This window comes from Oncorhynchus clarkii, chromosome 9 (genome assembly GCF_045791955.1).
Source record: "Oncorhynchus clarkii lewisi isolate Uvic-CL-2024 chromosome 9, UVic_Ocla_1.0, whole genome shotgun sequence".
NCBI classification, from domain to species: Eukaryota; Metazoa; Chordata; class Actinopteri; order Salmoniformes; family Salmonidae; genus Oncorhynchus; species Oncorhynchus clarkii.
In genome coordinates this window covers 10,526,594-10,550,930 of record NC_092155.1, presented here as the reverse complement: position 1 = coordinate 10,550,930, position 24,337 = coordinate 10,526,594, and the positions used below count along the sequence as shown (strand labels likewise).

The 24,337-nt window shown below is 44.6% G+C and overlaps 2 protein-coding genes across 4 annotated transcripts in view; one reads left to right on the top strand and one right to left on the bottom strand.

Annotated features, from left to right (window-relative positions):
* LOC139415876 (tumor necrosis factor ligand superfamily member 10-like) overlaps nucleotides 1-6,172 on the top strand; it is a 47,140-nt gene extending 40,968 nt beyond the window's left edge. Inside the window, exons 5-6 of the mRNA XM_071164008.1 lie at nucleotides 3,071-3,234; nucleotides 5,280-6,172. Coding sequence (XP_071020109.1) covers nucleotides 3,071-3,234; nucleotides 5,280-5,570 — 455 coding nt within the window. The 3' untranslated portion in view covers nucleotides 5,571-6,172. The remainder of the gene's footprint in view (nucleotides 1-3,070; nucleotides 3,235-5,279) is intronic.
* An 8,935-nt stretch (nucleotides 6,173-15,107) lies between these two features.
* Nucleotides 15,108-24,337, bottom strand: part of LOC139415878 (H(+)/Cl(-) exchange transporter 5-like) — a 39,051-nt gene continuing 29,821 nt past the window's right edge. For 2 of the 3 annotated variants that reach the window (XM_071164012.1, XM_071164010.1), the window contains exon 18: nucleotides 20,055-20,415. In XM_071164012.1, the coding sequence (XP_071020113.1) occupies nucleotides 20,325-20,415 (91 nt within the window). In that variant the 3' untranslated portion in view covers nucleotides 20,055-20,324. Of the gene's footprint in view, nucleotides 20,416-24,337 lie in introns of all 3 variants that reach the window. The other variant, XM_071164011.1, reaches the window with a different exon arrangement.

The window sequence follows — 24,337 nt, the reverse complement described above, 5'->3', positions numbered from 1 at the left end:
ACTGGATATGAAGAGAGAATACTGGATACGAAGAGAGAATACTGGATATGAAGATAGAATACTGGATACGAAGAGAGAATACTGGATACGAAGAGAGAATACTGGATACGAAGAGAGAATACTGGATGCGAAGAGAGAATACTGGATACGAAGAGAGAATACTGGATACGAAGAGAGAATACTGGATACGAAGAGAGAATACTGGATACGAAGAGAGAATACTGGATACGAAGAGAGAATACTGGATACGAAGAGAGAATACTGGATACGAAGAGAGAATACTGGATACGAAGAGAGAATACTGGATACGAAGAGAGAATACTGGATATGAAGAGAGAATACTGGATACGAAGAGAGAATACTGGATACGAAGAGAGAATACTGGATACGAAGAGAGAATACTGGATACGAAGAGAGAATACTGGATACGAAGAGAGAATACTGGATACGAAGAGAGAATACTGGATAGGAAGAGAGAATACTGGATATATGAGTGTAACGGCTTTCTTTAGGTGAAGGAGAGGCGGACCAAAATGCAGCGTGGTTTCTATTCATGGTTCTTTAATATATAAAGACACTATACATGAATAAACTAACAAAAACAATAAACGTAACGAGAAAACCTAAACAGCCTATCTGGTGACAACAAACACTGAGACAGGAACAATCACCCACAAACACACAGTGAAACCCAGGCTACCTAAATATGGCTCCCAATCAGAGACAATGACTAACACCTGCCTCTGATTGAGAACCATATCAGGCCAGACATAGAAATAGACAAACAAGACATCCAACATAAAATGCCCACTCAGATCACACCCTGACCAACCAAAACATAGAAACATACAAAGCAAACTATGGTCAGGGTGTGACAATGAGAGAGAATACTGGATACGAAAAGACAATACTGGATATATGAGAGAGAATACTGGACATATGAGAGAGAATACTGGATACGAAGAGAGAATACTGGATATGAAGAGAGAATACTGGATACGAAGAGAGAATACTGAATATATGAGAGAGAATACCGGATACGAAGAGACAATACTGGACATATGAGAGAGAATACTGGATATGAAGAGAGAATACTGGATATGAAGAGAGAATACTGGATACGAAGAGAGAATACTGGATACGAAGAGAGAATACTGGATATATGAGAGAGAATACTGGATATATGAGAGAGAATACTGGATATATGAGAGAGAATACTGGATACAAAGAGAGAATACTGGATATGAAAAGAGAATACTGGATACAAAGAGAGAATACTGGATACGAAGAGAGAATACTGGATACGAAGAGAGAATACTGGATACGAAGAGAGAATACTGGATACGAAGAGAGAATACTGGATACGAAGAGAGAATACTGGATACGAAGAGAGAATACTGGATATGAAGAGAGAATACTGGATATGAAGAGAGAATACTGGATACAAAGAGAGAATACTGGATATATGAGAGAGAATACTGGATATGAAGAGAGAATACTGGATACGAATAGAGAATACTGGATACGAAGAGAGAATACTGGATATGAAGAGAGAATACTGGATACAAAGAGAGAATACTGGATATATGAGAGAATACTGGATATGAAGAGAGAATACTGGATGTAAATAGAGAATACTGGATATGAAGAGAGAATACTGGATACGAAGAGAGAATACTGGATATGAAGAGAGAATACTGGATACGAAGAGAGAATACTGGATATGATGAGAGAATACTGGATACGAAGAGAGAATACTGGATACGAAGAGAGAATACTGGATACAAAGAGAGAATACTGGATATATGAGAGAGAATACTGGATATATGAGAGAGAATACTGGATATATGAGAGAGAATACCGGATACGAAGAGAGAATACTGGATACGAAGAGAGAATACTGGATACGAAGAGAGAATACTGGATATGAAGAGAGAATACTGGATATATGAGAGAGAATACTAGATATATGAGAGAGAATACTGGATATGAAGAGAGAATACTGGATACAAAGAGAGAATACTGGATATATGAGAGAGAATACTGGATACGAAGAGAGAATACTGGATACGAAGAGAGAATACTGGATATGAAGAGAGAATACTGGATATATGAGAGAGAATACTGGATATATGAGAGAGAATAATGGATATATGAGAGAAAATACTGGATATATGAGAGAGAATACTGGATATGAAGAGAGAATACTGGATATGAAGAGAGAATACTGGATACGAAGAGAGAATACTGGATATGATGAGAGAATACTGGATACGAAGAGAGAATACTGGATATGAAGAGAGAATACTGGATATATGAGAGAGAATACTGGATATATGAGAGAGAATACTGGATATATGAGAGAGAATACTGGATATGAAGAGAGAATACTGGATACGAAGAGAGAATACTGGATATATGAGAGAATAGAACATTCTGGAACTTCCAGAGGATATCTGCTCTTCATTGTGTGTGTGTGTGTGTGTGTGTGTGTGTGTGTGTGTGTGTGTGTGTGTGTGTGTGTGTGTGTGTGTGTGTGTGTGTGTGTGTGTGTGTGTGTGTGTGTGTGTGTGGTTAAACTAATATGAACATTAGGAATCAGTTCGTTCAAATTAAAGACACATTTTTGTCCTGAATGGCGCCCTATTCCCTATGTAGTGCACTACTTTTAACCAGAACCAATAGGCCTCTAGTCAAAAGTAGTGCACTACATTGGAAATAGGATTTGAGAAACATGCCCATGCTTATTTGATATTGATCTTCCTGCTGGAATGTGACTTTTCTGTTTGCTTAACCCTCCCGTGCTCCTTTATTTTCTACCTCTCCTTCCTTCTCTCCCTCCCTTCATTTTCTCCTCTTTGTCTCTCCCGCTGCCCATGTTTCTTCTTCCCTCCACCTCTCCCCCTTCCCCTTTATTCCTCCCACACACAACTCTGTCTCTGTTCTCTGTTCTCCATTTGTCATCTCTCTCTCTCTCTCCCTCTGTCTCTCTCTCTGTCTCTCTCTGTCTCTCTCTCTCTCTCTGTCTCTCTCTCTCTCTCTGTCTCTCTCTGTCTCTCTCTCTCAACAGGGTCTCATTCGTACCCCACCCCCCAGCCTGACCTCCACCAATCATGTCGCCACGCCATCCGTTCCTGGGCCAATCAGAGCTTTGGAGCCCATCTTCACAACATGACCTTAGCCAATGGGAGGCTGCGTGTGCCCCAGGATGGGCGGTACTACCTGTACTCACAGGTAGGCTAATGTTTTCAGACTCAGAGCTCGATTCAATCCATATCACTCAGAGCTATAGCAGGGTTGAAATGTATAGGTGAATACAATGTTTACTTCTCCACTGACACGGGAACATGGCCTTTAAATTTCTATCGCTCTGTAGTGCATGTCTTCAGCGCTACGGGTTGAATTTAGCCCTTACACTGTTATTTTCATGACTTCTAATACATGTTTTGGATGTTCATACAAGCCTGTGGCAAAGCAATTTCCCTTCTAGACATCAATCAAGTACCATTAAATGAAATCTCTACCTCTCCTTTCACTCTGTACCGCTATCCCTCCCTCCCTGCCTGCCTCCTTCCTCCATTACTCCCTCCCTGCCTGCCTCCTCCCTCCATTATTCCCTCCCTCCCTGCCTGCCTCCTACCTCCATTACTCCCTCCCTCCCTCCCTGCCTCCTACCTCCATTACTCCCTCCCTCCCTGCCTGCCTCCTACCTCCATTATTCCCTCCCTCCCTCCCTGCCTGCCTCCTCCCTCCATTACTCCCTCCCTCCCTCCCTGCCTGCCTCCTACCTCCATTATTCCCTCCCTCCCTGCCTGCCTGCCTCCTCCCTCCATTATTCCCTCCCTCCCTGTCTGCCTGCCTCCTCCCTCCATTATTCCCTCCCTCCCTGCCTGCCTCCTACCTCCATTATTCCCTCCCTCCCTGCCTGCCTCCTCCCTCCATTATTCCCTCCCTCCCTGCCTGCCTCCTACCTCCATTATTCCCTCCCTCCCTGCCTGCCTGCCTCCTACCTCCATTATTCCCTCCCTCCCTGCCTGCCTCCTACCTCCATTACTCCCTCCCTCCCTGCCTGCCTCCTCCCTCCATTATTCCCTCCCTCCCTGCCTGCCTCCTACCTCCATTATTCCCTTCCTCCCTGCCTGCCTCCTTCCTCCATTACTCCCTCCCTCCCTGCCTGCATCCTACCTCCATTACTCCCTCCCTCCCTGCCTGCCTCCTACCTCCATTATTCCCTCCCTCCCTCCCTGCCTGCCTGCCTCCTACCTCCATTACTCCCTCCCTGCCTGCCTGCCTTCTCCCTCCATTACTCCCTCCCTCCCTCCCTGCCTGCCTCCTACCTCCATTATTCCCTCCCTCCCTGCCTGCCTCCTACCTCCATTACTCCCTCCCTGCCTGCCTGCCTCCTTCCTCCATTATTCCCTCCCTCCCTGCCTGCCTCCTACCTCCAATATTCCCTCCCTCCCTGCCTGGCTCCTTCCTCCATTACTCCCTCCCTCCCTTCCTCCCTGCCTGCCTCCTACCTCCATTATGCTCTCCCTCCCTGCCTGCCTGCCTCCTTCCTTCCTGGATTACTCCCTCCCTCCCTGCCTGCCTCCTTCCTCCATTACTCCCTCCCTCCCTGCCTGCCTCCTCCCTCCATTACTCCCTCCCTGCCTCCTCCCTCCATTACTCCCTCTCTCCTTGCCTGCCTCTTCCCTCCATTACTCCCTCCCTGCCTGCCTCCTTCCTCCATTACTCCCTCCCTCCCTGCCTGCCTCCTCCCTCCATTACTCCCTCCCTCCCTGCCTGCCTCCTCCCTCCATTACTCCCTCCCATCCTGCCTGCCTCCTCCCTCCATTACTCTCTCCCTCCCTGCCTGCCTCCTCCCTCCATTACTCTCTCCCTCCCTGCCTGCCTCCTCCCTCCATTACTCCCTCCCTCCCTGCCTGCCTCCTCCCTCCATTACTCCCTCCCTGCCTGCCTCCTCCCTCCATTACTCCCTCCCTGCCTGCCTCCTCCCTCCATTACTCTCTCCCTCCCTGTCTGCCTCCTCCCTCCATTACTCCCTCCCTGCCTGCCTGCCTCCTCCCTGCATTACTCCCTCCCTGCCTGCCTCCTCCCTCCATTACTCTCTCCCTCCCTGCCTGCCTCCTCCCTCCATTACTCCCTCCCTGCCTGCCTCCTCCCTCCATTACTCTCTCCCTCCCTGCCTCCCTCTCTGTCTCCCTCTCTATTTGTTCCTCCCACTCTCTATCTCTTTCTCTCTCCCTCCATCCACCCCACTCTCCCTCCATCCGCAGGTGTACTTCCGCTACCCATCCCTTAATGAAGGGGACCAACATACAACCAGTCACCAGCTGGTCCAGTGTGTATACAAGAAGACGTCCTACCTGAGACCCATCCAGCTGCTGAAGGGTGTAGGAACCAAGTGCTGGGCCCCAGACGCGGAGTACGCCCTCCACTCTGTGTACCAGGGAGGGCTGTTTGAGCTCAGGGCCGGGGATGAACTCTTTGTCTCTGTCTCGTCCCCCTCCATGGTCCATGCGGAGGATTCATCAAGTTATTTTGGGGCATTCCGTTTGGACCTGTAAAGATGGATGGAAAGGAGAGGGTGGTAAACCACCAGGAGAGGTTTACCACCAGGAGAGGGTGGTAAACCACCAGGAGAGGGGGTTGGGTGGGATAAAAAGGAAAGGTGGAGGAAAGGAGGACAGGTTCAGGACACTGCCAGGGTGAGGAATGGGGGGGGGGGGGGTGAAAGGGGAGGAGGGGAGGAAGGGGGGACCCCCAAGGATTAAATCCCTACTCCCCCTGCTTCCCTGGACGCTCCAAAGTGAATTCTAAAAGTGGATTCCATAGGATTCTATATGTGAAGGAGGGAGAAGACGTTGGACAGACACTGAGGATCAATAGACAGAAGAATGTATTGGTTTATTGATATATAAATCACATAATAGTATGTGGATCTATGGAACAGAACGGCAGCAAGAACAAAAAGAACACATTTGTGATGATGTGATAGCCAAGATTTGTGCCATGTGTGCATGGGTTACATACTGACTGTGTAGAATGGAAGGAGTTGATTACAGAATGTAGAAGGAGTTCTGTTCTATTCATTCTATTTGTATGGAGTTGACCATCTGTTCTGAGGGTTCTGACTGGACATGTGGCTGTTTGGGAAATGAGAAAAAAATGACTTTTATTTTGTATCTGTGTTGTGTACAGACCATTTGGAGGAAGAAGAAGAGTTGAGGACTTTTAAACATGGGATATAAGACTGTTTGGAAGAGGATTCATACTTCAGTTGTGTATATGACAAAATGACTCTCTAGAATCTCTCTCTAAAAGACTCTAGAATCTGTCTCTCTAAAATGACTCTATAGAATCTGTCTCTCTAAAATGACTCTCTAGAATCTGTCTCTCTAAAAGACTCTAGAATCTGTCTCTCTCTAAAATGACGCTAGAATCTGTCTCTCTCTAAAATGACTAGAATCTTTCTCTCTAAAATGACTCTCTAGAATCTGTCTCTCTAAAATTACTCTAGAATCTGTCTCTCTCTAAAATTACTCTAGAATATGTTTCTATAAAATGACTCTAGAATCTGTCTCTCTCTAAAATGACTCTAGAATCTGTCTCTCTAAAATGACTCTAGAATCTCTCTCTCTAAAATAACTCTAGAATCTGTCTCTCTCTAAAATGACTCTAGAATCTGTCTCTCTAAAATGACTAGAATCTGTCTCTCTAAAATGACTCTAGAATCTGTCTCTCTCTAAAATGATTCTAGAATCTGTCTTTCTAAAATGACTCTAGAATCTGTCTCTCTCTGAAATGATTCTGTAGAATCTGTCTCTCTCTAAAATGACTGTAGATTCTCTCTCTCTCTAAAATGACTGTAGATTCTCTCTCTCTCTAAAATGACTGTAGATTCTCTCTAAAATGACTGTAGATTCTCTAAGATGACTGTAGATTCTCTCTCTAAAATAACTGTAGATTCTCTCTCTAAAATGACTGTAGATTCTCTCTCTAAAATGACTGTAGATTCTCTCTCTAAAATGACTGTAGATTCTCTCTCTAAGATGACTGTAGATTCTCTCTCTAAGATGACTGTAGATTCTCTCTCTCTAAGATGACTGTAGATTCTCTCTCTCTAAAACGACTGTAGATTCTCTCTCTCTAAGATGACTGTAGATTCTCTCTCTCTAAGATGACTGTAGATTCTCTCTCTAAAATAACTGTAGATTCTCTCTCTAAAATGACTGTAGATTCTCTCTCTAAAATGACTGTAGATTCTCTCTCTAAAATGACTGTAGATTCTCTCTCTAAAATGACTGTAGATTCTCTCTCTAAGATGACTGTAGATTCTCTCTCTCTAAGATGACTGTAGATTCTCTCTCTCTAAAACGACTGTAGATTCTCTCTCTCTAAGATGACTGTAGATTCTCTCTCTCTAAGACGACTGTAGATTCTCTCTCTAAAATAACTGTAGATTCTCTCTCTAAAATGACTGTAGATTCTCTCTCTAAAATGACTGTAGATTCTCTCTCTAAAATGACTGTAGATTCTCTCTCTAAAATGACTGTAGATTCTCTCTCTAAGATGACTGTAGATTCTCTCTCTCTAAGATGACTGTAGATTCTCTCTCTCTAAAACGACTGTAGATTCTCTCTCTCTAAGATGACTGTAGATTCTCTCTCTCTAAAATGACTGTAGATAGAGACAGACAGCACAGATCCCCACCCTACACACACTCCTCTCTGACACACACACACACACACACCTCTATTTGCAGTCTGGTAAATGTCAGTGCCCAAGCAGTGTGTGTGTTTGTTACTCCAGTGTTCCTTTGCTCCGTGGTTGGCCTAGAGGATAGGTTAAACAAACACACTGCAGCAGGGCTCACACATACACACACATTAAAAAAAGCTGGTTGATGTACAATTTAACCCCTGCTTCCTAGAATCTGTGGGGTGGTTTGTATCTGTGTATAAAATGATTGTATGTATAGGTCTATACTGTGACTGTATAGTTCTATACTGTGATTGTATAGTTCTATATTGTGATTGTATAGTTCTATATTGTGATTGTATAGTTCTATACTGGGATTGTATAATTCTATATTGTGATTGTATAGTTCTATACTGGGATTGTATAGTTCTATATTGTGATTGTATAGTTCTATACTGGGATTGTATAGTTCTATATTGTAATTGTATAGTTCCATACTGTGTAAAATTGAGGTTCACCAAAGCGAAGCATAATAATAATAGTTTATTTCTTCTCTAGACACAAATCTCTATTTGTGTCTAGTTGTTGTTTTAACACTTCCACCATTGTTGAAATTTAACCGAGTGACTCTCACTCATCTTTAGTTAGTCCTCCTCGTTCCCAATACCATGGGGAGCCACAACAACCACTACAGCCCACTAACGGTACCGAGCCAGCAGCAACTGTGCCGAGCCAGCTGCAACTGTACTGAGCCAGCTGCAACTGTACTGAGCCAGCTGCAACTGTACCCAGCCAGCTGCAACGGTACGGAGCCAGCTGCAACTGTACCGAGCCAGCTGCAACTGCACCCAGCCAGCTGCAACTGTACCGAGCCAGCTGCAACTGTACCGAGCCAGCTGCAACTGCACCCAGCCAGCTGCAACTGCACCGAGCCAGCTGCAACTGTACCGAGCCAGCTGCAACTGTGCCGAGCCAGCTGCAACTGTACTGAGCCAGCTGCAATTGTACCGAGCCAGCTGCAACTGTACCCAGCCAGCTGCAACTGTACCGAGCCAGCTGCAACTGTACCCAGCCAGCTGCAACTGCACCCAGCCAGCTGCAACTGTACCGAGCCAGCTGCAACTGTACCCAGCCAGCTGCAACTGCACCCAGCCAGCTGCAACTGCACCGAGCCAGCTGCAACTGTACCCAGCCAGCTGCAACTGCACCGAGCCAGCTGCAACTGCACCGAGCCAGCTGCAACTGCAACCTACATGTTAACAGAATATGTTATAGATATCTTGTTCCACAGTACATTGTCTTCCTCTATGGAGTCCCTCCTTGGATCGATATGTCATTGGAGTTGTTTTGTGTACAGTCATAGTATGTCATACACATCTACCAGAACTATCAGGACCAAACCTGTTGGCTGAACTCTGTTTAATCTGATTCATGTTCAGATTCATGTTCAGGCCTTCAACAATCTGTCAACAGTTATCAACTGAACCTAGAGGAGGCTGGTGGCACCTTAATTGGGGAGGCCAGGCTCGTGGTTTCCATGTGTTTCATACCATTCCATTTACGCCATTCCAGCCGTTATTATGGGCCGTCCTCCCTTCAACAGCCTCCACTGGTGTAGGCATGGATACAACACACACGGGCACAGTTCGATACAGTACCCACGCCCTGTAGGAATTGGCAAGGAGCCGTGCATCATTCACACACAGATCCAGTTTAAATCAAAGGTCTCTACTGCCGTGTTGCTACGGGAATGTCGTTATGTTGAATGTGTGTTGTACACGATTTTATACAAAAATGGATCCCGTGTGTGTTTTTTTAATTAAATAGGCACTGGAAAGCCGGACAGATTCAAAGCCTTATATGATTATAGTGTATCAATGTAATCACTGACCTGTCGGCTAGCTTCACTGTCTCTCCCTGTCCTTGGAAAAGATGCTGAGTACATTGTAACAGTTCTCAGTTGTGATATTACTGTTCTGGTGTTATTTCCCATGGGAATGTGGTTCAATGATGTGAACCTCGGTGTGTGTGTGTGTGTGTGCGTGTGTGCGTGCGTGCGTGTGCGTGTAGAAACATACAGTGAATGACAACAACAAGGATGTTAATAGATTCCATTGAAATTACTTGGATTCACAGAACTTTAGCCCTCCTAACAATATACAGTGTTGTGGACAACAACAACAACAACAACAACATGTACTCATCAACGCTATTATAGGAACATGAAACTGAAACTAAAAAATGAAAACTAGTGATGAACAAATTATTTTTTGAAATAATTGAAAAAACGAATAGAAATCAAATATAAAAACCCAAAACTATCATAACCTTGCTACCCGTTCACTGTAGAGAGAGAGAGAGAATACATGTGTATAATGTAATGTAATGTATGAGGGAAGAAAATCATTATAAACCAGAGGACACATTCTCAGAACCAAATCCTACGTACGCTATTGGTCTTCGTACATCCTTGTTTTAATTCACTCCTAGTGTGCATCCCAAATGGCACCCTTTTCCGTATATGATGCACTGTTTTCAGTCCCACTGGCCCCGATTAATAAAAGGTGTGCACTAAATCGGTAATAGGGTGCCGTATGGGACTCAGTCATACCTGTTCCAACACACTCTCTACAAATGGTTTCTCTGTTTCGACTTGTTTTATAATGATCTCATAATGCCACTGGTGGAATGTACATACATATATACATTACTTTGACTTAATGGTCATTTTGTGTTAAATAAAGTGCTGGATGATGATGATGCTGTATTGGATTATTATTATTGTTATAATTATTATTATGATTCTTATTATTGTTATTATTATTATGATTCTTCTTCTTATTATTGTTATTGTTATTATTGTTACCGGGTGCTCAAAGCATTTCAGGATTATATGACAAACTCACCTAATGTTCTGCCAATGTACTTGGTTCGTAATATTAACGTCTGTATTTCTCAAACCTTTATGTATTTAACCATGGTGTCATTGGGAAGCCTTGACATGTATTTCATGAGAGATGAGATACGGAGTAGACAGTCGGTATGCCAACCGCAGTCGAATAAAAACAAACGAGTGGCATTGTTGAAGTCCCGAGTTCAACTAGGACTGATAGTTTGGTAAACTAAACTAGCAAGTCTGTTTGTTGACCACGACGACTACTGTAGCTATCTAGTAAACTCTCTAGCTACTTCAGTGGATGTTGAACACATTTCTAGCGGCAAATGTATTAAATTATGGCCATGGTTTAAAAAGGATAGTCAATTTGAGGATCTATGCCTTCTCTGTAAAATAATGCATCTCCGTGGAAAGTGAGTTCCAATCCGCTAGAGCGTCGCGGAACGCACCTTCCTCGTTGTTCATTATTATTTATTTTTTTAACTCATAGCCCGTCGTTGATTATCACTTACATATGCATGCATAGGATTTTTATTACAGTCAACAGAAATGATCAACCCAAAAATAGATTAGAAAACAATGATTTATTGTTAGACATGACTATGTAAACAATTTACTAGATAGAGTGGCAAACTAGACAATCTGTTATGTACAGTACCAGTCAAAAGTTTGGACAAACCTACTCATTCAAGGGTTTTTCTTTATTTTGACTATTTTCTACATTGTAGAAGACAAACTATGAAATAATACATGGAATCATGTAGAAAACCAAAAAGTGTTAAACAAATCAAATAATATTTTAGATTTTAGATTCTTTAAAGTAGCCACCCTTTGCCTTGATGACATCTTTGCACACTCTTGGCATTCTCTCAACCAGCTTCACCTGGAATGCTTTCCCAAGAGTCTTGAATGAATTCACTCTGTCCAACTCATCCCAAACCATCTCAATTGGGTTTAGGTCAGGTGATTGTGGAGGCCAGGTCATCTGATGCAGCACTCCATCACTCCTTCTTGGTCAAATAGCCCTTACACAGCCTGGAGGTGTGTTTTGAGTCATTGATCCCGCAGGCAGGCAGGCAGACAGACGATCTTCAGCATCAGCCTGCTGATACTATGCAGCGGTTGTTCTGTGGTGGCCTTGGGTCTGTTCAAAAAAGTTCACTACGTTCCTTGAAGTAGGCTATTAGTGACCTTACCATGATCAGATGGGTTAAAAGGTTAAGGTTCCACCTTACAGATCCACACCAATCTGATCACTTCAACAAGACAAGTTCAGAAAGTCTTCCTAGATGCCTTGGATTTTCCTCCATCGTAGGGTGAGTTGGGAAGCCACAGCGGTCATTTTGTTCGGACGTGCCTCTCCCAGAAGTCTGTGGACAACATTTAGAGCGGGAAACATAAATAAATACCTCATCTTCCATACCCGTGGTGGCGACCGGCCCGCTGCGGCCTACCGTCCAGTGAGTGTTTGTGCATGGGTGGGTGTGTCCAGCGATCGGGACAAGCCGCTGCGGCCTACCGTCCAGTGAGTGTTTGTGCATGGGTGGGTGTGTCCAGCGATCGGGACAAGCCGCTGCGGCCTACCGTCCAGTGAGTGTTTGTGCATGGGTGGGTGTGTCCAGCGATCGGGACAAGCCGCTGCGGCCTACCGTCCAGTGAGTGTTTGTGCATGGGTGGGTGTGTCCAGCGATCGGGACAAGCCGCTGCGGCCAACCGTCCAGTGAGTGTTTGTGCATGGGTGGGTGTGTCCAGCGATCGGGACAAGCCGCTGTGGTCAACTGTCCAGTGAGTGTTTGTGCATGAGGGTGGGTGTGTCCTGCGATCGGGACAAACTGCTGCGGTCAACTGGGCGGAATCACGCCTAGATCTCGAGACGTGAGCCAAAACGTTTGACCGACATTCTGACCAAGATTCTAGCCACTGACCTTTTTGTCCTTTGGTAAACATCACATCAATCATAATAACACCACATAAAAAATAACAAGAATAATGGTGATTTGTGAAGTATCTCGCCAGAGAAGAGGAGAGGAGAAAGCTATGTATTAGAAATTCTAACCCTAGGTCTGTATAGACTGGTCCTCCTAATAGACTAGGTCTGTATAGACTGGTCCCCCTAATAGACTAGGTCTGTATAGACTGGTCCTCCTAATAGACTAGGTCTGTATAGACTGGTCCTCATAATAGACTAGGTCTGTATAGACTTGGCCTGTATAGATTGGTCCTTCTAATAGACCGGCTCAGAGGGAAAGGATTCCACCCTGTCCTTGTGACTCAAATGACACACATTCCTATCTGTCAGTGAGTGTGTGTGTGTGTGTGTGTGTGCGTGTGTGTGTGTGTATATCAGATTGGAAGGAATTTCAGTTTTTCTCCTCTGAGTCTGTGTGTCCGATGGGGAGGAATTTTGGTAATTCGAGTCGTGTGTGTGCGTGTGTGTGTTTGTGCGTGTATGTGTGTGTGTGTATGTGTGTGTGTGTGTGTATGTGTGTGCGTGTGCATGTGTATGCGTGTGTGTGTGTGTATGTGTGTGTGCGTGTGTGTGTGTATGTGTGTGTGTGTATGCGTGTGTGTGTGTGTGTGTGTGTGCGTGTGCATGTGTATGCGTGTGTGTGTGTGTATGTGTGTGTGCGTGTGTGTGTGTATGCGTGTGTGTGTTTGTGTGTGTGTGTGTCCACAAAACCACTTCATAACTGCGGGACAATTTATTGACAGGCTGGCTAATGGATGTCCAAAACTGAATAAACATTTAAACAGTTATCTGGATCAGAAGTGTGTTTGAGAGAGAAACAGAGACGACGAGTTTGTGTGGTTTTTGGATCCTGGATATCTATGGTGGTTAAATACAGCAAATTCTGAAAGCATTCAGACCGTTTGGACTTTTTCCACGGTATTACATTACAACCTTACTCCAAAATGGTTTCATTTTTTTTTTCTTCTTCCCCTTCATCATGACAAAATTACAAATAAAAATATTTTATATCACATTTACATAAGTATTCAGACCCTTCACTCAGTACTTTGTTGAAGCACTTTTGGCAGCGATTACAACCTCGAGTCTTCTTGGGTATGATGCTACAGGCTTCTCCCATTCTTCTCTGTCGATCCTCTTCAAGCTCTGTCGGGTTGGATGGGGAGAGTCGCAACACATCCATTTTCAGGTCTCTCTAGAGGTGTTCGATCGGGCTCGTGTCTGGACTCTGGTTGGGCCACTCAAGGATATTCAGAGATTTGTCACGAAGCCACTCCTGCGTTGTCTTGGCTGTGTGCTTAGGGTCGTTGTCCTGTTGGAAGGTGAACCTTCGCCCCAGTCTGAGGTCCTGAGCGCTCTGGAGCAGGTTTTCATGAAGGATCTCTCTGTATTTTGCTCCATTCATCTTTCCCTCGATCCTGACTAGTCTCCCAGTCCCTGCAGCTGAAAAACATCCCCACAGCATGAGGCTGCCACAGTCATGCTTCACCGTAAGGATGATGCCAGGTTACCTCCACACGTGACACTGGACATTCAGGCCAAAGATTTCAATCTTGGTTTTATCAGACCAGAAAATCTTGTTTCTCAGGGTCTGAGAGTCTTTAGGTGCCTTTTGGCAAACTCCAAGCGGGCTGTCATGCGCCTTTTACTGAGGAGTGTCTTCAGTCTGGCCACTCTACCATAAAGGCCTGATTGGTGGAGAGCTACAGAGATGGTTGTCCTTCTGGAAGGTTCTCCTCTCTCCATAGCGGAACTCGGGTTCTTGGTCACATCACTGACCAAGGCCCTTCGCCCCGGATTGCTCAGTTTGTCCGGGTGGCCAGTTCTAGAGAAGAGTCTTAGTGGTTCCAAACTTCTTCCATTTAAGAATGATGGAGGCCACTGTGTTCTTGGACCTTTAATGCTGCAGAAATGTTTTGGTACCCTTCCAAGGATCTGTGCCTCGACACAATCCTGTCCAAGAACTCTACAGACAATTCCTTCGACCTCATGGCTTGGTTTTTGCTCTGACATGCACTGTCAACTGTGGGACCTTATACAGACAGGTGTGTGCCTTTCCAAATCATGTCCAATCAATTGACTTTACCACAGGAAGACTCCAATCAAGTTGTAGAAACTTCTCATGGATGATCAATGGAAACAGGATGCACCTGAGCTCAATGTAGAGTCTCATAGCAAGAATGAATAGTTACAGATGTATTTATTTGTTAAGTTTTTTTAAATACATTTGCTAACATTTCTAAAAACCTGTTTTCGCTTTGTCATTATGGGGTATTGTGATGTCATTATGGGGTATTGTGATGTCATTATGGGGTATTGTGATGTCATTATGGGGTATTGTGATGTCATTATGGGGTATTGTGTGTAGATTGAGGAAAACAAATATTTTAACATTTTAGAATAAGGCTGCAACATAACGTGGAAAAAGGGAAGGGGTCTGAATACTGGACATGTGTTTGATTTAACCTGTTGCATTAAGATCAACAATGACATCACATTTCAGACACACTCATGGTTCAACGCACACACACACACGTCTCTCTGAATGCATAATTTAGATTTAATCAATTTAGCTGACAATATATTTAGATCACAAACCCCATAATATTACAATCATAATGAAACATACATTTCCTTCTGTGCAAAAATAAATAATCAAACAATAATTTAAACAAACTGGTACATACACATCATGTGAACAAAAACAATACAGACCATCAATCACATAAAAATGTGTGTAAGCTCTTAGCAGAGTGCTAAAACATACATGTCATCATCGCTCATATAACATGTACGTAATGTAAGCTCTTAGCAGAGTGCTTTGATAAATGTGTGCCTTGGGGATTTGGGCCCGCCCCTAGTGATTGATGGGATGGACGAGACCCAGGGAGGGCTCTCTTTGGTCCACAGTCTTGTACATCAAGAGTTTTCCGTAATGTAATTGTTGGATCTAACCCCCTGACCTCTCATATCAACCTCTCTGAAGGGTAAATAAAGAGTGGTGTGCTTTGGTGTTATTATCCTTGTGGGGAGTCAACTATTTGGTCCCCGCAAGGATAGGAAAAAGAGAGAGAGCCAGAGTGTGTGTACCTCTCCTTTCATACCAACCCTATCTAAAAGAGTCAATAACAAACACCACCATCTATATTACACACATCTAGACAGAGCGCACACACACCGAATGGACTCATCTATATTACACACAGAGCAACAGACATAGAAATAGGTCACACAGAATGGACTCGCCCTTTAGAAAAAAGGATTGATTGTCCTTAAGCCAGATGGTCTTCTAGTATTTTGTGCATGGTTTCACCGTGCAGTCATCTAGGGTGGGGTCAAATAGAATCCCCGGAGTATTTAGACAGTTCTAGAATATAGACAAAAAAAAAGTTCCTACACTTACTGCCAAGTGTTTTGGTAAATTCTTGTTATTGTTCCGTATAACAGCCAACTTCAACTAAGCGTTAAGGAATTCTGATTTCTAATTGACAATTTACATGAGCCACAAAGTTGAATCAAGGCATATCAATTCCATGTAAGACATTGAACAGCGTAATTGCGTGTCTATGTCCTGAAGTGTGGTATGATGGGGTGACAGTGAAGGCTACAGGGCCTTGTTTGACTCAACATTCCCTCTCTCCTTTGTTCAGTATTTTTCTCAGGAGTGTGAACAAAGACTAATCCCTCCTTTAAATCCCCCTCTTTTCACAACCTCCCATCCTGTCACCCCCCCTGTCGTCGTCGTCGTCTCAACAGTGTTGGCATTACCTCCATAGTTATCAGTCTACAGAGGTCTGTGTTGCTCTAAGAGGCAGTCAGGAAATGTGCTTCTAATGTGCTTTCACACCTCCTCACCCCCTAAAACCCCCGTCTGTGGCGAGGTGTAAGACAATCAACAACAGCCTGGATAGACCAATTGGGTGCCAGACAGAGAAAAACACAGACACACACACAGCCTCTCACAGAGCGCTCCGAGCCCACTGCCCAGACTTCAGGGGAATTTAGACTCTTCTAGAATTCTGGGAGGGGGACAAATATGAGAATCCCTCATAGGGTATGGTAACAATACAACATTCCACATTCAGAATGACAAATCATTTCATTTCTGATAGGCTTCTTAGGAACTGCCAGAGGTGCTCATTGTAAGTAGTCTCAGCGATAGTGCTTTTAAACCCCAACTAGCAGACAAAGGCTGGCAGTAGCATAGGAAATGGTCCCTACAGCATGGAGAAATAAAGAAACTGGCCAGGGCCCGGCACAAACTAGACCACACCTTATTGCACTTCCTGTTACAAGACAAGAGAGAAAGGTCACGCGGCAGTCATGTCTAGACGGGATACAGCTTTTGTCAAATTGACATCAGAAGTAGATTTTTCTTTTGCATTTTAGCTAACCTTAACCTAATTCTCCTAACCTTAACCTAATTCTCCTAACCTTAACCTAATTCTCCTAACCTTAACCTAATTCTCCTAACCTTAACCTAATTCTCCTAACCTTAACCTAATTCTCCTAACCTTAACCTAATTCTCCTAACCTTAACCTAATTCTCCTAACCTTAACCTAATTCTCCTAACCTTAACCTAATTCTCCTAACCTTAACCTAATTCTCCTAACCTTAACCTAATTCTCCTAACCTTAACCTAATTCTCCTAACCTTAACCTAATTCTCCTAACCGTAACCTAATTTGCCTGACCTGCTGCGTAAGTTAAAGTAAACCTGCTGCGATAAAAGTCCATTTTGACAAAAGCTGTATCCCTTCTAGACTAAACCTCACGGTGCTCGACAGGCAGGCAGCATTGTGACATCATATTTTTAATATGTGAGAGAGAGAGACGGTGGGGACAGAAGAGGGAGGGGTTGTCTAAGGACAGAGAATGGAGAGGGTGGATAGACGGATGGGATGACAACATTTCTATAAAAATGAGAAGACCAGGGGAAAAAAACACCGCAATAAAAAGAGGAATATGAAGATGGTCATTTGGTCCTCCAGGGCCATATGAACGGGATGCGTCCCAAACGGTGCCCTATCCACTATAAGCCCTGGTCAAAAGTAGTGAACTATATAGAGAATAGGGTGTCATTTGGGACACAGACATAAGGAGATGGTTATGACAATCGGATCACCATTGTTGATTATAAACACAACGCTTCCCATGAGCTCATCACACACACACACACACACACACACACACACACACACACACACACACACACACACACACACAGTTTGATTCACGATCCCTAAAAAACTATTTCAGAATCAGAAAGAGAGAAGAGATTAAACTCAAAGTCCTATTTAAACCAACAACTTCACAAACTTGGAAAGGCAATATAGTTTATGTACAACTCTCAGAAACGTGAGAGTCCATTTTGGCAAATTCCCATGTCTGTAAAATATTCCCTAGGACACACACACACACAAAGGGGCCTCAAGAAAGACCTTGAAAGAGGCCAATCCACCCCTATATGACTCAACGTGAATCAAGGGGGCCTGCTCTGACTCTACCACTGAACCCAACACACACACAGACACGTGTCGTCTGATGTGTCGGTGTTTGAGGAATGTGTGACTTTGAGCAGCTCTGTAACCTGATCTCCATGTGAAGCGTCTTCTGATCCGTCTCTCTCTCTAATATCCTGTAGCTAAAAGCATTCTATTCTAATAGCCCGTGTGTTGTGTCGTCAACCTCTTCCCACGCCTGTCGCACACCAAAGTGATGAACAACCGGGTTGTCATGGTAACACACCCATGTGGTAATGGGGGCTATTTTAGGAGGAATTCTACACTTCGATGTTTCCCTTTTGTGTTCTAGCTTTATCTCAGCAATGTGCACTGTGCGCGCGCACACACACACACACACACACACACACCAGAGATTATGGGCAGACACATCTGTATCTAACAAGCAGAGACAAGACAACATAGAGGACAGACTCAGTGACTCAGTAACTACCTGAGATGGAACCTACAGCGATCTAGCTGGATCCTACAGCGATCCAGATGGATCCTACAGAGATCCAGATGGATCCTACAGAGATCCAGATGGATCCTACAGCGATCCAGATGGATCCTACAGAGATCCAGATGGATCCTACAGAGATCCAGATGGATCCTACAGAGATCCAGATGGATCCTACAGAGATCCAGAAATGGAACCCTAATTCTCTACATAGTGTACTACTGCATCAGTAACAGTTTGGTCAGCACTTCCCCACCACCTCTCCTCAACAGTCCTTTTCTCTAAAGGCTCAGTGGAACCTTGTATTTTACATCATGATTATCCATTTCTGAAATTCTCACTTTTCATACCTCCATCTCACCCTCATCCTTCCATCTCTCTCTCTCTCGGTGTACAGCTATAGTACTGGTTGCAGTGCAGGAAAGAGTTCTGTCTATTAGTTCGGCAGGTCTATTACATGTTAGTCATTTAGCAGACACTCTTATCCAGAGTGACTTACAGGAGCTATTAGGGTAAGTGCCTTGCTCAAGGGCATGTTGACAGACTCTTCACCTAGTCGGTTCGGGAATTCAAACCTGTGACCTTTCAGTTACTGGCCCAATCATTTTCCTTCTCAGTGTGTTCTCTCCTATTTTTCCATCCTCCTCTTTGTATAATTGTGTCCATAATACTGTATCCACCAGCCCTCTTCTTTAGGTGAGACCTACTGAGAAAACAAGACCGTGTCATCCCTCCTATAGGCTGGTGTCCTCCTCCCATAAAGAAGTGGTTGGATGGAAACAGGAAGGAGACGAGCTCAGTTGAAGAAGAAGGTCTTCATTTGCCAGAGGTCCGCTTCCTAGTCTCAGAGGTGTGGAGAGGGAGGTAGTCTGGGTCTCCGTTGACGAGGACAGAGTCTGGGTCTCCGTTGACGAGGACAGAGTCTGGGTCTCCGTTGACGAGGACAGAGTCTGGGTCTCCGTTGACGAGGACAGAGTCTGGGTCTCCGTTGACGAGGACAGAGTCTGGGTCTCCGTTGACGAGGACAGAGTCTGGGTCTCCGTTGACGAGGACAGAGTCTGGGTCTCCGTTGACGAGGACAGAGTCTGGGTCTCCGTTGACGAGGACAGAGTCTGGGTCTCCGTTGACGAGGACAGAGTCTGGGTCTCCGTTGACGAGGACAGAGTCTGGGTCTCCGTTGAAGAGGACAGAGTCTGGGTCTCAGTTGAAGAGGACAGAGTCTGGGTCTCAGTTGAAGAGGACAGAGTCTGGGTCTCAGTTGAAGAGGACAGAGTCTGGGTCTCAGTTGAAGAGGACAGAGTCTGGGTCTCAGTTGAAGAGGACAGAGTCTGGGTCTCAGTTGAAGAGGACAGAGTCTGGGTCTCAGTTGAAGAGGACAGAGTCTGGGTCTCAGTTGAAGAGGATAGAGTCTGGGTCTCAGTTGAAGAGGATAGAGTCTGGGTCTCAGTTGAAGAGGATAGAGTCTGGGTCTCAGTTGAAGAGGATAGAGTCTGGGTCTCAGTTGAAGAGGACAGAGTCTGGGTCTCAGTTGAAGAGGACAGAGTCTGGGTCTCAGTTGAAGAGGACAGAGTCTGGGTCTCAGTTGAAGAGGACAGAGTCTGGGTCTCAGTTGAAGAGGACAGAGTCTGGGTCTCAGTTGAAGAGGACAGAGTCTGGGTCTCAGTTGAAGAGGACAGAGTCTGGGTCTCAGTTGAAGAGGATAGAGTCTGGGTCTCAGTTGAAGAGGATAGAGTCTGGGTCTCAGTTGAAGAGGATAGAGTCTGGGTCTCAGTTGAAGAGGATAGAGTCTGGGTCTCAGTTGAAGAGGATAGAGTCTGGGTCTCTGTTGGACATCTGAGCCATGTGTTTCAGAATGTCTTTCTTAGTGATGATTCCCAGCAACCTCCTGAGATAGAGGGATACAGAGAGAGGAGAGAGGGAGAAGAGAGAGAGTTTACCATTAGAAATTAATAATGTGTTTACAAAGAGACAACTTCCAGCCAATACAGCATTCTTCAATTTAAATCAAGAGAAGAGAGGAGAGTGACAGAGACAGACAGATGGAGAGACAGCGAGACAGAGAGGCCGTGTGTGCCTCGATCTAGGTTGGGCAAAACTAAACATGGCGGTGTTCGCCTTAGCAATCTCACTGGAATAAAGACCTCCTCCATTCCTGTCATTATTTAAAGAGATCATGATACCTCACATCTCAAAATAGGACTACTTAAATTTAGACCCTTCACTTCCAAAGCAGTTATAGTCAATGAACTAATCACTGACCATAATCTTGATGTGATTGTCCTGACTGAAACATGGCTTAAGCCTGATGAATTTACTGTGTTAAATGAGGCCTCACCTCCTGGTTACACTAGTGACCATATCCCCCACGCATTTTTACAGTTAATGTTTACAGGCCTCCTGGGGCATCTACAGCGTTCCTCACTGAGTTCCCTGAATTCCTATCGGACCTTGTAGTCATGGCAGATAATATTCACATTTTTGGTGACTTTAATATTCACATGGAAAAGCAGACCCACACCAAAAGGCTTTCGGAGCCATCATCGACTCAGTGGGTTTTGTCCAACATGTCTCCGGACCTACTCACTGCCACAGTCATACTCTGGACCTAGTTTTGTCCCATGGAATAAATATTGTGGATCTAAATGTTTTTCCTCATAATCCTGGACTATCGGACCACCATATTATTACATTCGCAAACACAACAAATGCTCAGACCCCAAACAAGGATTATCAAAAGCCGTGCTATAAATTCTCGGAAAACCCAAAGATTCCTAGATTCCCTTCCAGACTCCCTCCACCTACCCAAGGACGTCAAAGTACAAAAATCTGTTAACCACCTGAGGGACTAAATTTAACCTTGCGTAATACCCTAGATGCAGTCACACCCCTGAAAACAAATAACATTTGTCATAAGTAACTAACTGACTTGCCTAGTTAAATAAAGGTAAAATAAATAAGAAACTAGCTCCCTGGTATACAGAAAATACCCGAGACCTGAAGCAAGCTTCCAGACAATTGGAACGGAAATGGCGTCACACCAAACTGGAAGTCTTCCGACTAGCTTAGAAAGACAGTACCGTGCTGTATCAAAGAGCCCTTACTGCTGCTACACCAAACTGGAAGTCTTCCGACTAGCTTAGAAAGACAGTACCGTGCTGTATCAAAGAGCCCTTACTGCTGCTACACCAAACTGGAAGTCTTCCGACTAGCTTAGAAAGACAGTACCGTGCTGTATCAAAGAGCCCTTACTGCTGCTACACCAAACTGGAAGTCTTCCGACTAGCTTGGAAAGACAGTACCGGGCAGTATCAAAGAGCCCTTACTGCTGCTACACCAAACTGGAAGTCTTCCGACTAGCTTGGAAAGACAGTACCGGGCAGTATCAAAGAGCCCTTACTGCTGCTACACCAAACTGGAAGTCTTCCGACTAGCTTAGAAAGACAGTACCGTGCTGTATCAAAGAGCCCTTACTGCTGCTACACCAAACTGGAAGTCTTCCGACTAGCTTAGAAAGACAGTACCGTGCAGTATCAAAGAGCCCTTACTGCTGCTACACCAAACTGGAAGTCTTCCGACTAGCTTAGAAAGACAGTACCGTGCAGTATCAAAGAGCCCTTACTGCTGCTACACCAAATTGGAAGTCTTCCGACTAGCTTGGAAAGACAGTACCGTGCAGTATCAAAGAGCCCTTACTGCTGCTACACCAAACTGGAAGTCTTCCGACTAGCTTAGAAAGACAGTACCGTGCAGTATCAAAGAGCCCTTACTGCTGCTACACCAAACTGGAAGTCTTCCGACTAGCTTGGAAAGACAGTACCGTGCAGTATCAAAGAGCCCTTACTGCTGCTACACCAAACTGGAAGTCTTCCGACTAGCTTGGAAAGACAGTACCGGGCAGTATCGAAGAGCCCTCACTGCTGCTCGATCATCCTATTATTCCAACTTAATTGAGGAAAATAAGAACAATCCAAAACGTATTTTTGATACTGTCACAAAGCTAACTAAAAAGCAGCATTCCCCAAGAGAGGATGGCTTTCACTTCAGCAGTGATAAATTCATGAACTTCTTTGAGGAAAAGATTATGATCATTAGAAAGCAAATTACAGACTCCTCTTTAAATCTGCGTATTCCTTCAAAGCTCAGTTGTCCTGAGTCTGCACAACACTGCCAGGACCTAGGATCAAGGGGGACACTCAAGTGTTTTAGTACTATATCTCTTGACACAATGATGAAAATAATCATGGCCTCTAAACCTTCAAGCTGCATACTGGACCTTATTCCAACTAAACTACTGAAAGAGCTGCTTCCTGTGCTTGGCCCTCCTATGTTGAACATAATAATCGGCTCTCTATCCACCAGATGTGTACCAAACTCACTAAAAGTGGCAGTAATAAAGCCTCTCTTGAAAAAGCCAAACCTTGACCCAGAAAATTATATATATATTTTTTTAAAGCCTATATTGAATCTCTCATTCCACTCAAAAAATTTTGAAAAAACTGTTGCGCAGCAACTCACTGCCGAGGCTCTGCATCTATCCATATATATATATTTAACCTCTTGGTGATGTCATAATGTTAACTTTCACTGCTATGCGGACGACACACAGCTGTACATTTCGATGAAACATGGTGAAGCCCCTGACTTGCCCTCCCTGGAAACCTGTGTTTCAGACATAAGGAATTGGCGGCAAATGTTTTACTTTTAAACTCCGACAAAACAAAGTTGCTAGTTCTAGGTCCCAAGAAACGAAGATATCTTCTGTTGGATCTGACAATTAATCTTGATGGTTGTACAGTCGTCTCAAATAAAACTGAAGGACCTCGGCGTTACTCTGGACCCTAATCTCTCTTTTGACGAACATATCAAGACTGTTTCAAGGACAGCTTTTTTCTATCTACGTAACATTGAAAAATCAGAAACTTTGTCCAAAAATTATGCAGAAAAATGTATCCATGCTTGTGTCACTTCTAGGTTAGACTACTGCAATGCTCTACTTTCCGGCTACCCGGATAAAGAACTAAATAAACTATGACTAGAACCAAAAAATGTGATCATATTACTCCAGTGCTGGCCTCCTTACACTGGTTTCCTGTTAAGGCAAGGGCTGATTTCAAGGTTTTACTGCTAACCTACAAAGCATTACATGGGCTTTATGGAATGGTCTAACTATCCATGTCAGATACGCAGACTCGGTCTCGACCTTTAAGTCTTTATTGAAGACTCATCTCTTCAGTAGGTCCTATGATTGAATGTAGTCTGGCCCAGGAGTGTGAAGGTGAACGGAAAGGCACTGGAGCGACGAACCGCCCTTGCTGTCTCTGCCTGGCCGGTTCCCCTCTCTCCACTGGGATTCTCTGCTTCTAACCCGGGGGCTTACTGGTGCTCTTCCATGCTGCCTCTAGGAGGGGTGAGTCACTGGTTACTGGTGCTCTTCCATGCTGTCTCTAGGAGGGGTGAGTCACTGGTTACTGGTGCTCTTCCTTGCCGTCCCTAGGAGGGGTGAGTCACTGGTTACTGGTGCTCTTCCATGCCGTCCCTAGGAGGGGTGAGTCACTGGTTACTGGTGCTCTTCCATGCCGTCCCTAGGAGGGGTGAGTCACTGGTTACTGGTGCTCTTCCATGCCGTCTCTAGGAGGGGTGAGTCACTGGTTACTGGTGCTCTTCCATGCCGTCTCTAGGAAGGGTGAGTCACTGGTTACTGGTGCTCTTCCATGCCGTCCCTAGGAGGGGTGAGTCACTGGTTACTGGTGCTCTTCCATGCTGTCCCCAGGAGGGGTGAGTCACTGGTTACTGGTGCTCTTCCATGC